The sequence below is a fragment of the Canis lupus genome, chromosome 3 (genome assembly GCF_011100685.1).
Source record: "Canis lupus familiaris isolate Mischka breed German Shepherd chromosome 3, alternate assembly UU_Cfam_GSD_1.0, whole genome shotgun sequence".
Lineage (NCBI taxonomy): Eukaryota > Metazoa > Chordata > Mammalia > Carnivora > Canidae > Canis > Canis lupus.
Window position 1 is genome coordinate 3,258,818 of NC_049224.1, and position 13,443 is coordinate 3,272,260.

General features: G+C 36.3%; 1 protein-coding gene across 1 annotated transcript in view; it reads right to left on the reverse strand.

The window, feature by feature from the left end:
* The window catches only part of FER (FER tyrosine kinase), a 434,848-nt gene that overhangs the window by 386,526 nt on the left and 34,879 nt on the right, over positions 1-13,443 (reverse strand). The window contains 1 exon segment of the mRNA NM_001003141.1: positions 2,034-2,300. Coding sequence (NP_001003141.1) covers positions 2,034-2,240 — 207 coding nt within the window. The 5' untranslated portion in view covers positions 2,241-2,300.

Sequence of the window (13,443 nt, forward strand, 5' to 3'; positions counted from 1 at the left end):
TAGAAATGTTAAGAGTAGATCCTAAGAGTTACATCACAGAAAGATTTTTTTCTTTTAATTGTATCTATATGAGATGATGGATGTTAATGAAACATACTGTAATAATCAGAATCAAATTATCATGCTGTATACCTTAAACTTACACAGTGATGCATGTATGTCAATTATTTCTCAATAAATAAAAAGAAGAAAAGGCTAATTAATAGGGTCAGATCTATAATCAAAGTAAAGCTCAGAAACTGGAGAAACCTATATGAAAGAAGAGGAGACGATATTAAAACAGAAGAATTGATTCAAAGTCTTTATAAGGAGCAGACACAACTCTCATTTCTATTGCTCAGCCCACACAAACATGTAATTGTTCTTTCCCCAATTCAGAATAAAACAAGAGGAGAAAATAAACCAGAGAGCCTCTGGACTAAGAGACATCAGGCAGCTTACCAAAAACAGGAAGATGAACTGAAGTATGACTCTTAGAACACTCAACCTACTTTCCCTATCAATTCTCATACATGACAGGGTGGTCAAACCAAATGTAAGACAAGTAATTTTTTTTTATTTTTTTTTAAGATTTTATTTATTTATTCATAGAGACAGAGAGAGAGAAAGGCAGAGACACAGGCAGAGGGAGAAGCAGGCATCACACAGAGAGCCTGATGTGGGACTCGATCCAGGGTCACGCCCTAGGCTGCAGGCGGCGCTAAACCGCTGCACCACCGGGGCTGCCCGTAAGACAAGTTAAATACGAATTTCAAATAAACAATAAATAATTCTCAGTTCATGTATGTTCCAAATATTGTATGCAAAATTTAACTGCTGTCCTATATTTTTATTTGCTATGTCTGGCAACCCCATTTGCAGACTAGAGACTAGAGAATTCCTTTTTGGGGATCTAGATTAGCCATAGGAAAGGAAATTAAAGATGCCAACATTAAGGAACTCTCAATGAAATCACAGATCCTGACCTGATCATACAATCAGACACATACACATGTTCCACAGGGAACAGTTTCCTCCAAAATTTACTCAAATCCTAAGACATATCAGTACAGTAAAAGAAATACACTACTTTTTAACTTTCCAAAGTAAAGCAAGGAAGATTTTCTTTAACTTTAAATAAGTATAGTGAAATGTGATTTTTAAGTAAGAAAATGGAAATAAATAAAGAAGAAATCCTAAGAACTATTAAGGTGTATAATATTTCATCTTTAATGCCCTCAAAAAACAATTAACAGTGCAATTTGGCCTTTATTTTCATGGCACTTAACTTTAAATTTTATATTATATTTTTATAATCTGAGAGTTAAAAAACCACATTGTTTATCCAAAGAGTTTTTTAGTGTGATGAACTCATCAGTATATTATTACTTTAGTAATGAATGATAGCAAAGAATGCTATGTGTTAAAAAAAAAAAAAAAAAAAAAAAACTATCTATGAGGGCAGCCTGGGTGGCTCACCATTTAGCGCCACCTTTGGCCAGGGTGTGATCCTAGAGACCCCGGATGGAGTAGCATGTCGGGCTCCCTGCATGGAGCCTGCTTCTCCCTCTGCCTGTGTCTCTGCCCCTCTCTCTCGCTCTGTCTCTCATGAATAAAAAAAAAAAAAAAAAATTTTTTTTAAAAAACCCTCTATATGATTCACTACACGAATGATTCATGGAAGAACTCAGGGAAGGTGGGTTTTAATGGATGTTTGTTTCAAAAGATAATAGTAAGTCTCAAGAGACACAAGGAAATAGAGTAATAAAGGAAACAAAATTTGTAAAAGTGGCTCTCATCCAAAATCATTATAATAATCTATTTTTTTAATTTCGAAATTCAAAAATTTCAGACCTATTAACTCAGATTCAAGAGGTAGGGTACAAAATGTATAATTTTTGAAACTTCCCCCATGAGACTCTGATAATCAACAAGATTTTCAAACTACTATTTGAGAGCGCTACCTTGGGTATGCTCATTCAACAGTGTGATCTATTTGCCCTAAGCACAATTATGATGCTATCCACAATAAATAATGAAATTATTCTCCTTACCTTGGATACATTGCTGACATAATTCATTTGAACAGTACTTTCCTTATCAACTTGATTACAAAGGTTCTGTAAAGTAGATGCATATTCTTTATCACTTTTTATTCTCAGGGCCATAAATTTCTTCACTGTTTCCAGTAACCGTAATTCCCAGTCTTGCAATTTTAGCACAGCTTCATGTGAATTCTTCAGGTCACTCCCAAACCCCATTTTTGTAAGGCACTGTCTTATCCTCCACACTGCGCTGTGAGCCTTCTAATCAGCACATATCTGTGTATGTAAACAGAAAGAAAAAAAAAGTCTTAAAAGGAAATTTATCTTCAAAGGAAAGTTATGGCCTATTTTTAGGGTAAAAAAATCACTACAAATTAATGCTTTCATCACCCAAATATCAAGAATGAGATGAGGATGCCCATTCTCACTGCTCCTACTGAACACTGTGCTGGAGGTTCTAGCCAGTACAAGGAGATCAATGAAATAATCTCCATGGAAATTGAAAAAGAAAGAAGTGAAACTATCTTTATTTACAGAGGACATGAGATTGTATAGAGGAAATCCTAAGGAATGTAATAAAAAAGAAGTATTAGAATTAAAAGTGAGCTTTATAAGATCACAAGATACAAGATCAATATATAAACATCAATTGTATTTCTTTTTTATTTTTTAAGATTTTATTTATTTATTCATAAGAGACAGAGAGAGAGGCAAAGACAATTGTATTTGAGGCACCCCTCAATTGTATTTCTTTACACTAGCAACGATCAATCTGAAAATGGCATTAAAAACAATCCTATAGGGCACCTGGGTGGCTCAGTGGTTGAGCGAGGCACTTTGGCTCAGGTCGTGATCCCAGGGTCCTGGGATCGAGTCCCACATTGGGCTCCTTGAATGGAGCCTGCTGCTCCCTCTGCCTATGTCTCTGCCTCTCTCTCTGTGTCTCTCATGAATAAATAATAAAATCTTAAAAAAAAAAAATCCTAAAAGATCAAAATAGGAATAAATTTTATAAAATACATTAAAAACCTGTGCTCTTAAATTTACAAAATATTGTTAAAAGAAATTAAGGAAGACCTAATAGACCTAAATAAATAGACTCATGTCAATGGATGCATAAGACTTAATATGGTTAAGAAAGCAATCCCCTCCCATTTGACCTACAGATTTAACTTAATCCATACTAACATATGGATTTTTTTTTCAGAGATTGAAAACTTAATTTTAAAAAATCTTGAAAAAGAAGAACAAAGCTAGAAGGCTCATACTTCTTGATTTCAAACTTAATAAATAGCTACAATAATCAAGACATTGTGGTACTGGCACACAGACAGAGATCAGTGGAATAGAATGGAGGGTCTAGATGTGAATCTTCACATTTATGATTTTCTACAGGGATGCCAAGTCTTTTCATTTAGAATAAAAAGTCTTTCAACTGATGGTGCTTGGACACCTGGATTTCCACATGCAAAAGAATGAAGCAAGATGCCTTCCTTAGGCCATCCATAAAAAAATTAACTCTAAAGGGATAATAGATCTAAATATCAGAGCTAAAACTATGAAACTCTCAGAAGAAAAAAAAACAAAAACAAAAAATAAGAAACTCTCAGAAGAAAACGTAGTAAATCTTTGTGATCTTGGCTCTGGAAACAATTTCTTAGATATGATACCATAAGAAGAAGCAACAAAAAAAATATGTAAATTACATTTAATCAAAATTTTAAACTTCTGTACTCTACAGGTCATTATGAAAGCGAAAAGAACACAGAATGGGAGAAAACACTAGCAAATACTTATCTGATAATGAACATCCATCTGGAATATACAAAGAATTCTTGCAACTCAATAATAAAAAGGCAGATAAACCAATTAAAATGGGCAATGAACATTTCTCCAAACAAGAGTTGCAAATGTCCAATAAACACATGAAAAGATATTCAATATCATTAGCCATTAGGAAAATACCAAACAAAACCGCAATGAAATACCACATCTCACCACTAGGATGGATGTCTTTAATCAAATGACAGATGATATCCAGTGTTAGAGGCTGTGAAGAAATGAGAACCCTCATATACTACTTGTGGAAATGTAACATGGGGCAATTCCTCAAGGTTAAAAGCAGCTATGATATGAACTAGAAATTCCACTCTGGCATATATTTCCAAGAGGAATGAAAACATATGCCCACACAGAACTCATACATCAATATTCCAGCAAAACTATTCATAACAGTTACAAAGTGGAAATAATCCAAATATCAATCAACTGATGAATGGATAAATAAAACACAATATATATATATACAACATAATATTAGCAATGAAAAGGAACAAAGTATTGATAGAAGTTACAATATAATCAATCAACTCTGTGAACAGAATAAAAACCACTGAATTATACCGTTTAAATGGGTGAATTCGGGATCCCTGGGTGGCGCAGCGGTTTGGCGCCTGCCTTTGGCCCAGGGTGCGATCCTGGAGACCCGGGATCGAATCCCACATCGGGCTCCCTGCATGGAGCCTGCTTCTCCCTCTGCCTGTGTCTCTGCCTCTCTCTTTCTCTCTGTGAGACTATCATAAATAAATAAAAATTTAAAAATAAATAAATAAATAAATAAAATAAATGGGTGAATTCTTCAGCATGTGAGTTATATCTCAATAAAGTTGCTTAAAAAAATCACTACAGCATAACTTATAATCATCTAAAGGTCAGTTCTCAGAAATTTCCTCAAATTATCTTGCTTGTTTGCTATAAATCCCGAAAACTATGATAGCGTTTATTTTGCTCTCCAGACTTCTAAAATTTCAGGCAATGAATCTTTCAGGGCCTGTTAAAAGAAATGAAAAAACACACTTCTTATTTTTAGTTCTGGCTTATCCATACCAGAAGTCACTTTGTTAATTCAGCTGAGATCCTCTAAGCTATAGAGGAAAAATGAAAAGAGTTTTATGTTTCTAACCTCAGTGGTAACATCTAAAGAGATGGTAAAAATATGGGTTTTCCAAATAGAGAACAAATCACAATTTCTTCCCAACAGAAAACTGTCCAGTTTTATGATCTATCAAATAAGTAGAGGAGAGAAAAAAAGTTTGTGGAAAACTGTACTACATCAAAGCTCCTGAAGTAGCAACCAGGTCCAACCAAATGGACCTTATTATAATTAAGTCAATACAAAGTAATGGACTTATTTACTTTAATGTGGAATAAGAGAATTCCAGTTTTTTTACTTTGGATGTAGTAGCTTTAAAAATTTTACTTTCATACAGTGTATCTTTATAGGACACAAAAGTTTATAAAGAAGATTTTTCTATTTTTTTACCTACAGCTCATCTAAGCCTTAGTAAAGACACATTCTACTTCAACCTGTTTTCAATGAAAAAATAAATTATTTTTTAAACCAATGAAATGTGAAATATTTTCCTTTTTTTAGAACTATATCTGAGGGTCACCTGGGTGGCTCAGTGGTTGAGCATCTGCTTTCAGCTCAGGTCGTGATCCCACAGTCCTGGGATGGAGTCCCTCATCAGGCTTCCTGCAGGGAGCCTGCTACTCCCTCAGCCTATGTCTCTGCCTCTCTCTCTCTGTGTCTCTCATGAATAAATTGATAAAATCTTCTCTTTAAAAAAAAAATTTTTAAATAAATAAATACATCTGAGTTTGTGGTTCATTTTATTCTATAACTTGGGATAAATATCACTTCTAGTCCCAAGTTGCTGAACACACCGCCAGCTAGGTGCTAGGAGGGTGGCACACCCAGACAAGGCATGGAAGCTCTGTACTCCTCCACGTGGCTGTTCCTGATGTGGCCTTTATTAGCCAACAGATAATAAATGTCGCCTCCATGGAAGCAGGGTCCCTATATTTCTGGGGCATCCCAGCATCCCCATGGTGCAGTGCAGGACACACAGCGTGCACCCCAGAAGGACTCATTGCATGAACAAATGAAGGAAAGATGACATCATGCTCCTGGAAATGCACTGATCCAAACTCCAGTCCTTGGGGATGTCCTAGAAGCGAAACCCTGAAGGACATCCTGGGGACCTTGGGTGCACAGGACAGCCTCATCCAGGATGAGAACTGACCCCAGCCTTCAAGTGACTCCTTTTCCCAGAGATCCAGACACCCCTATGCCCTTGAGCACAATCCTGGAGAATTAAAAAGTTTGAAAGAAAGTGCATCTGCTAATGTGCAACATTTATGTTAGTCAATATAGATTTATTTAATGCAGTAAATGACATAATTGGACTTTTATTTCCATAATATATTTTTCCAAGATAACTAATATTTTGAGTACCCATGGCCTACTGATGTCTCCTGAACGAACATATTTCCTGTATTATTACTCTTGTATAAAACTGACATTTAAACAGTTTAATAAATGAGCAGTTGTTTGAAAAAAAAATATCACTTCTACTTCTAAATACATCGAGCTCTCATCTTAACTTTGATAATTTTTTTTCTTCCATTATCAGGAACTTCAAAAGGATTATGAAGAGCTCAAAAGGATAAAGAGGGAACTAGAATCTAGCAGCTATACGAGAAACACTCCAGCCCATCCTAAAGGCAGTAATTCTAGGTCTAGAAATATAAAATAATTTCATTTATAGTCCACTCCTTAAGGAATGACAAATGATAAGAATTTTAAAAACGACTCCTTAAAAAATTAAGACCTCTTCTAATTGTTAAATTTGTAGAGATTATAAATACTTTAGGAATTAAGGGAATGATATCCTACAATTTTTTCCATAGATGTCAAATGACATAAATACAACTATTTGTTTCAGTAGTGTTTATAGTAATAATAACAGAAGAAATAGGATCCCTAGTCAAAAGGAACTGACTAGGGATCCCTGGGTGGCGCAGCAGTTTGGCGCCTGCCTTTGGCCCAGGGTGCGATCCCGGAGACCCGGGATCGAATCCCACATCGGGCTCCCGGTGCATGGAGCCTGCTTCTCCCTCTGCCTGTGTCTCTGCCTCTCTCTCTCTCTCTCTCTCTCTGTGACTATCATAAATAAATAAAAATTAAAAAAAAAATTAAAAAAAAAAAAAAAGGAACTGACTAGGTAAATTACAATCAAGTCTGCTGCATCTGATTGTAATGAAACAATCCTAGGCAGTGCCATTCAAATCACAGTCTATGTGAATGTGTTCAGTGTCCAACCTTTACAATCATATGTGGTAGATGTGATCATAGTATATTCATTCAGTGGAATATCATTCAGTCCTAATAAAAAATGACAAAATCTTTTGTGTATTGATCTGGAACTATCATTAAAAACTTCTAACTGAAAAAAAGTGGGACACAGAACTTACATCGTATAAAAAAGACGAAGAATGATAGAAATCAACTTTCCTTGTAAGTATAAAATATATTTTATATTTTATATATTTTATATATATAAAATATATTTATATTTCATGAAGAACACGCAATGGCTGGGCACTGGAGTGGGAGAGGGATTTTTCATTATATTCTCTTTTGTACATTTGACTCGTGCTGACTATATTCATACTACCTTTTCAAAAAATAAAGAATTTCTGAAGAAAAAAAATAATAATAATGAAAGCTAGATTAGCCCAGAAAAGTTTCCTAGAAATACCAAGATTTGAGATAGGAGTGGAAAATGACCATAATTTAGATTATAAAAAGTCAAAGAGGAAATGCATTCCAGGAAGTAGGAGCAATATGGGACAAAAAAAAAAAAAGGAATATGAGGTAAAGCTAAGAAAAAAAGTCTCCAAAATCAAGCTATATGTGGCAAGTGATAGAAGATGCCATACCAGTTTTCCTGCTATTCCACTGTTCAGGAAACTACTAAGGATCAAATTCCTTGAATTAATCGGTTTTTAAAGCAAAATAATAACATGGTCATGAATGTGATTTTTTTTTTTAATGACTAATTTACTGGTGCTACTTACATAAGTATGTTCAGTTTGTGAAATTTCATCAAGCTGAGCATCTGTGATTCAGGTACTTTTCTATCTGTATGTTATAGTAATAAATATAAAGAGGGACATAGAAATAGATTTTAATCTAATAGCTAGGCATAAAATAGCCTGAAGAAAGAGGAAAAAAACATAAAGTGAAACATAAGATAAATGAGTAAGTCATAGCAATATATAACTTGAAAAATGAGAATCTACAACTGACAATATCAGTGAGACTTAAGAAGAAAGATTCTTGACTTGGTGTATCAATTTAGGGAACAGAAGAGAGACAGATGATCCAATGACAACTTCAAAGCTTTTAATAAGAGATGTTGACAACTGGGATGCCCGAGTCGCTCAGCGGTCGAGCATCTGCCTTCGGCTCAGAGTGTGATCCTGGAGTCCCAGGATCGAGTCCTGTATCAGGCTCTCCGCGGGAGCCTGCTTCTCCCTCTGCCTGTGTCTCTGCCTTTCTCTCTCTGTGTCTCTCATGAATAAATAAATAAAATCTTTAAAAAAAAAAAAAAAGAAAAGAAAAAGAAAGAAATGTTGGCAATATCAATGGAATTGGAAGAATGAGAATATGGAGCTCCTTTAAGGAAAAAATAAAAGAGATTTGGTAGAGTTACGGATACCAGGATGAAAAAGAAGATATTCACAATGCCAAATGTCAGAGAAAGATGTGAAAATTGCAAAAAAAAAAAAAAAAAAAAGTCATTATTGGAATGTGGGGATAAATTTGATATAGTGAAGCAGTATCTCAGAAGCTCCTACCTCTAATAACTAATATAAAGAACAAAAAACTGCTTTTAAGAAAGATCAAAAATTTAAACATAATAAAGCAAATACCAACTTCATGCTACAAGTTTCACAGCACGGTTTCAAGGAAAAGAAAGAGAAAATTCTGGTGCTCTATGTACTATGGCAACATGCCCAATACTACCCCAACTTCCAGAAGACTTTCTGAGGAATCAGAGTTAACAAAATCCTGAGAATTCACACTAGATACTCCAATATGAAAAGAAGCAGGCCAATCTAGTGAAAGTCAAAAAAATACCTGAAGAGAGAAGCCTCCCTGCACCAGGGCAGGGCATTACAAAATGTAGAAAGGTCAGCCTCAGCTTGCCATACACCAGGCTCTGTGAAGAACTGGTGGATGAAATTAAATCCAGGAGAAGAAGATGTTTATGGGATTTCCTAAGAGAAAGTGAATCGGAGAGCTTCCAACTAGGCCAAACTCAGCCCCAGCCAATATCTCTCAACCACCTTCAAGCTCCTACAACAAAGAAACCAAAATTAAAAGCAGAACCAAGCTTCTGGTACAGATAAGATGACACAGAACATTTTTCCCAGTTCCAATGCCCAAGACATAGCTATAGACACAGGAAATAGCACAAAAGACTACCAAAGAAGAACTCTGGAAGAGGGACAGAAGGCAACCTCCATTGGCCCTAGGACTAGAAGAACAGCACAAAGGCGGAGCATTTCATGTTCTCCCCACCCAACAGAAGGTCACTGAGACCCAACTTTTCCCAACCTCCCACTTAGTAACAAAAGGCAGCCCATCTACATAGGCTAACTCCCACAGGATGCAACAGAAATCACTCTGATGACAGTCAGAGAGCCAGACCCTACCAAAAAGAGAAATTATGAGCCCCACCAAAAACAAAGAGCCAGGAAAAGCACTCTCCTTACCTGCTAGGCCTGAGAATCCCCTTTCCACCAAGAGAAACTGTAAGAGGCAAGAAGAGCCAGCAACAGCGACCCAGCTATCAGGTCAGGAAGCCTCCTCGTCTTCTCAGGTCTGGGGATGTCCTTCCCCACCCAAGGACAGCATAGTGGGCAGGCCGAACCAACAAAAGGATCTGAGCTGAAACTGCTGCTCTCTAAGACTTTCCTCTCCTACTCAGAGCCAGTGGGACAGCCAGGGGGCACAGTAAGGAAATTCTACCTTAGTTCTTTTCTACCAATAGATACCTAAGTGGCTCAGCCCATGAAAAACATCTTCTACTCTATCAGGCAACACCGCAGGAACCTGTGGGAGTCCTAGTTATATTAGACAAACAAAGCAAACCAAGATAACAGCACAAAGACTCTGACAATTAACTGTCATTGAAACCACAACCCATAAAAATAGGCCAAAAGGTCTGCATGCTAAACCTAAACAGAAGAACTTCCTGTGAATACAAAACATTGAAAGGGACCCCAGGGTCTCTGACATTAATAGATAAAATATCTAAGATTCAATTGAAAAATCACTTCTCATACCAAGATCCAAGAAAAATCACAACTGAATGAGAAAAGACAATCAACTAATGCCAACATTGAGATGAACTGGATTTTGGAATTATCTGAAAAGGATTTTAAATCGGCTTTCTTAAAAATGCTTCATCAGTTATAAATTCTCTTAAAAACAAATGTAAAAATGGAAAATCTAAGCAAAGAAATAGAAGTCATAAAAATAACCAGATGGAAATCACAGAACTAAAATAATGCAAAAACAGGAAGAAAAAACTCACTAGATAAGCTCAATAGAAGAGTGGAGATGAAAGAGGATATAATCAGTGAGTAAGGAGAGAGCCATAGAATTGAACCAATCCAAACAACAGAGAGAAAACAGACTGACAAAAAAGAATAAAGCCTTGGAGACCTGTGGGACAGTGACAAAGGATCCAACATTTATACCACCTGAGTTCTGGAAAGAGAGGAGGAAGAGAGTGGGACTGAAAGATCATTCAAAGACGTATGTGCATCTTGGGGAATAAGCTAATATAAAGTTACAGAAATCAAGACAGTGTGATCTTGGTAGAGTATAAACAAAGAATTAGAAATACAGAAAAACAGAGAATCCAGAAATAGACCCATACAAATATGCTCAACTGCTTCTTGGCAAAGGTCTAAAAGCTATTCGGTGGTACTGGAGCAGCTGGTGATCTACAAGCCAAGAAAGAAAGAGAGAGAGCAAGAGACAGACAGACAATCTTGACCTAACACCTTAAACAAAAATGAACTCAAAAGGATCATGAACTGGGGCACCTCAATGGCTCAGGCGTCTGACTCGATCTTAACTGTGTGACCTGATTTTGGCTCAGGTCATGATCTCAGGGTCATGAGATCAAGCTTGCACTGGGTGTGCAGCCTGCTTAGGATTCTCTCTCTGCCTCTTCCTCTCCCTTGCCGTCACGTGAGCACAAGTGTTCTCTTTCTCTTAAAAAGAAAAAAAAAGGATCATAAACTTAAATATAAACATAAAATTACAAAACTTCTAGAAAAACTTCTTGGCACAAAAGCACAAACCGTAAAAAAGAAAAATCAAGAAACTGGAAGTAAAAACTTTAGCCTGTGAAAGCCCATGTGAACAGGATAAAAAGACAAGCTACAGACTTTGAGAAAATATTTGGAAAGGATATATCTGACAGAAGACTAGTATCTAGAATATAGAAAAATCTCTCAAATTCAAGAGTTAACAATAACCACAACCCAACTAGAAAATGAGCAAGAGATATGAAGAGACATCTCACATAAGAGGATATGAAAATAGCAGATAAGCACATGAAAAGATATTCAACATAATTAGCCTACAGGGAAATGCAATTAAAACTACAATGCGAGGGGAGCCTGGCTGGCTCAGTGGTGGAGCACGAGGCTACTGATCTCAAAGTCATGAGTTCAAGCCCAATGTTGGGCATGGAACCTACCTAAGAAAATAAATAAAATTATTTTTAAAATTATTAAAAGAAAATAAATAAAATTGTTTTTAAAATTATTAAAAGAAAATAAAATTACTAAAAAACCTACAATGATATAGCACTATACACTTATCAGAATGGCTAAAATAAAATATAATGACAAGACCAGATGGTTGTGGGAACATGAGAAAAACCGTATTACTCATTTGGTGTTGGTCAGAAGACAAAATGGTACAGCAACTCTGGTTTCTGATAAAACTAAACATTCAACTACATTATGACCCAGCAACTGCATTCTTGGACATTTATGCCAGAGAAATTAAAACATATCTTCATACAAAAACCTGTACACAAATGTTCATAGCAGATTCATTCTTAATAGCCCCAAACTGGAATCAGCCCAGAGATCCTTCAATGAGTGAATATATACGACCCACAGTAAAAAAGGAAAAATTGATACAGGCAACCACTTGGATGAATCTCCAAGAATTCTGCTGAATGAAAAAAGTCAATCCCTAAAAGTCACATAGTGTAGGATTCCATTTATATAACATTCTTGAAATGACAAAATTTTGGGAAAAGGACAGAGTAAGGGTTGCCAGGGTTTAAAGCTTGCAAAACAGAGTAGGGAAAAGTCATGAAAGAGGAACACAAGGGTTTCTATTAGTATTAGTACTGGTACTTTGATGGTGGGTGGATACATGAGCCTAGACTGGTAATAAAATTTTATAGGACTTAATACATACATAGCAAATGAATACAATTAAAACCAAGTACAATTAAAATGCATATTTCTATGAATAATATTAGTGGAATTTGTCAATGTTAATATTCTGGTTGTCATCTTATACATAGTTTTGAAAATGTTATCAATAGGGGAAACCGAACAAAATGTACCAGGGATTATTATTTCATACAACTCCATGTGAGTCTACAATTACCTCCACAGAAGTTCTAATTTTTTAAAAAAAAGTAACGCCCAAATCTCAAAGTATAGCTTGGAGGAAGAACAACATGTGGAGAGGGCATCACAAATTCAGCTACATTCTTCCATTAATAATAGGAAAGAGCTGCCCATTAACCCTAAGAAAGACGAAAAAAAAAAAAGGGCAAGGAAAGTATACAGTTATGCAGCAGCCACAACTTACAGAGAGAGACAGAGACATAGAAGGGATCAGACGGGCTGGTATATCAAGGACTGATCTGTCATGTGAGCTGCAATCCATCAGGGAAGTCCTCTGCTCTGTTCCCCCCGCATGTAACTCCAGTCCTTAAAACTGGGCCTTGCATGCAGTTTGCAATTAAAAAAAAAAAAAAAAACTGTTGAACGAATTAGGTACACACAGCACTGGAATGCTACACCCATTCTCTCATGCCCCACAGTCCCTACGACTTCTCAGTCTTCGTTCTTTAGGATACTTGATAATACTAGGTATTAATTTTACAACCCTAACCCTACAGATTCAAATTCCAACCCCTTTGCCTAGTAGTCAAAGCCAGCCGGCCGCACACAACCTTCCGCCCTCAGCAACAGAACCACACCTTACTGCACAGGGTTCCTTAAATGTCTCTGTGTCTTTGCAGATGTCCCTTCAGGCTGCAGGCTTTTCCTCCCTCGTCTGCCTAAAGAATTTTCGAGAGTGAAACTTTAAAGTAGTACTCTCTGTGGAGGCTTCTCTGGCTATCCCCACAATCAGAACCACCCGGGCCGACTCCGCAGATCTCAGGGGTCAGGTATGTATCTGTGATTAATATAAATACTTCTCACGGTATACATTAGCTATTCGTTGAAATATCTT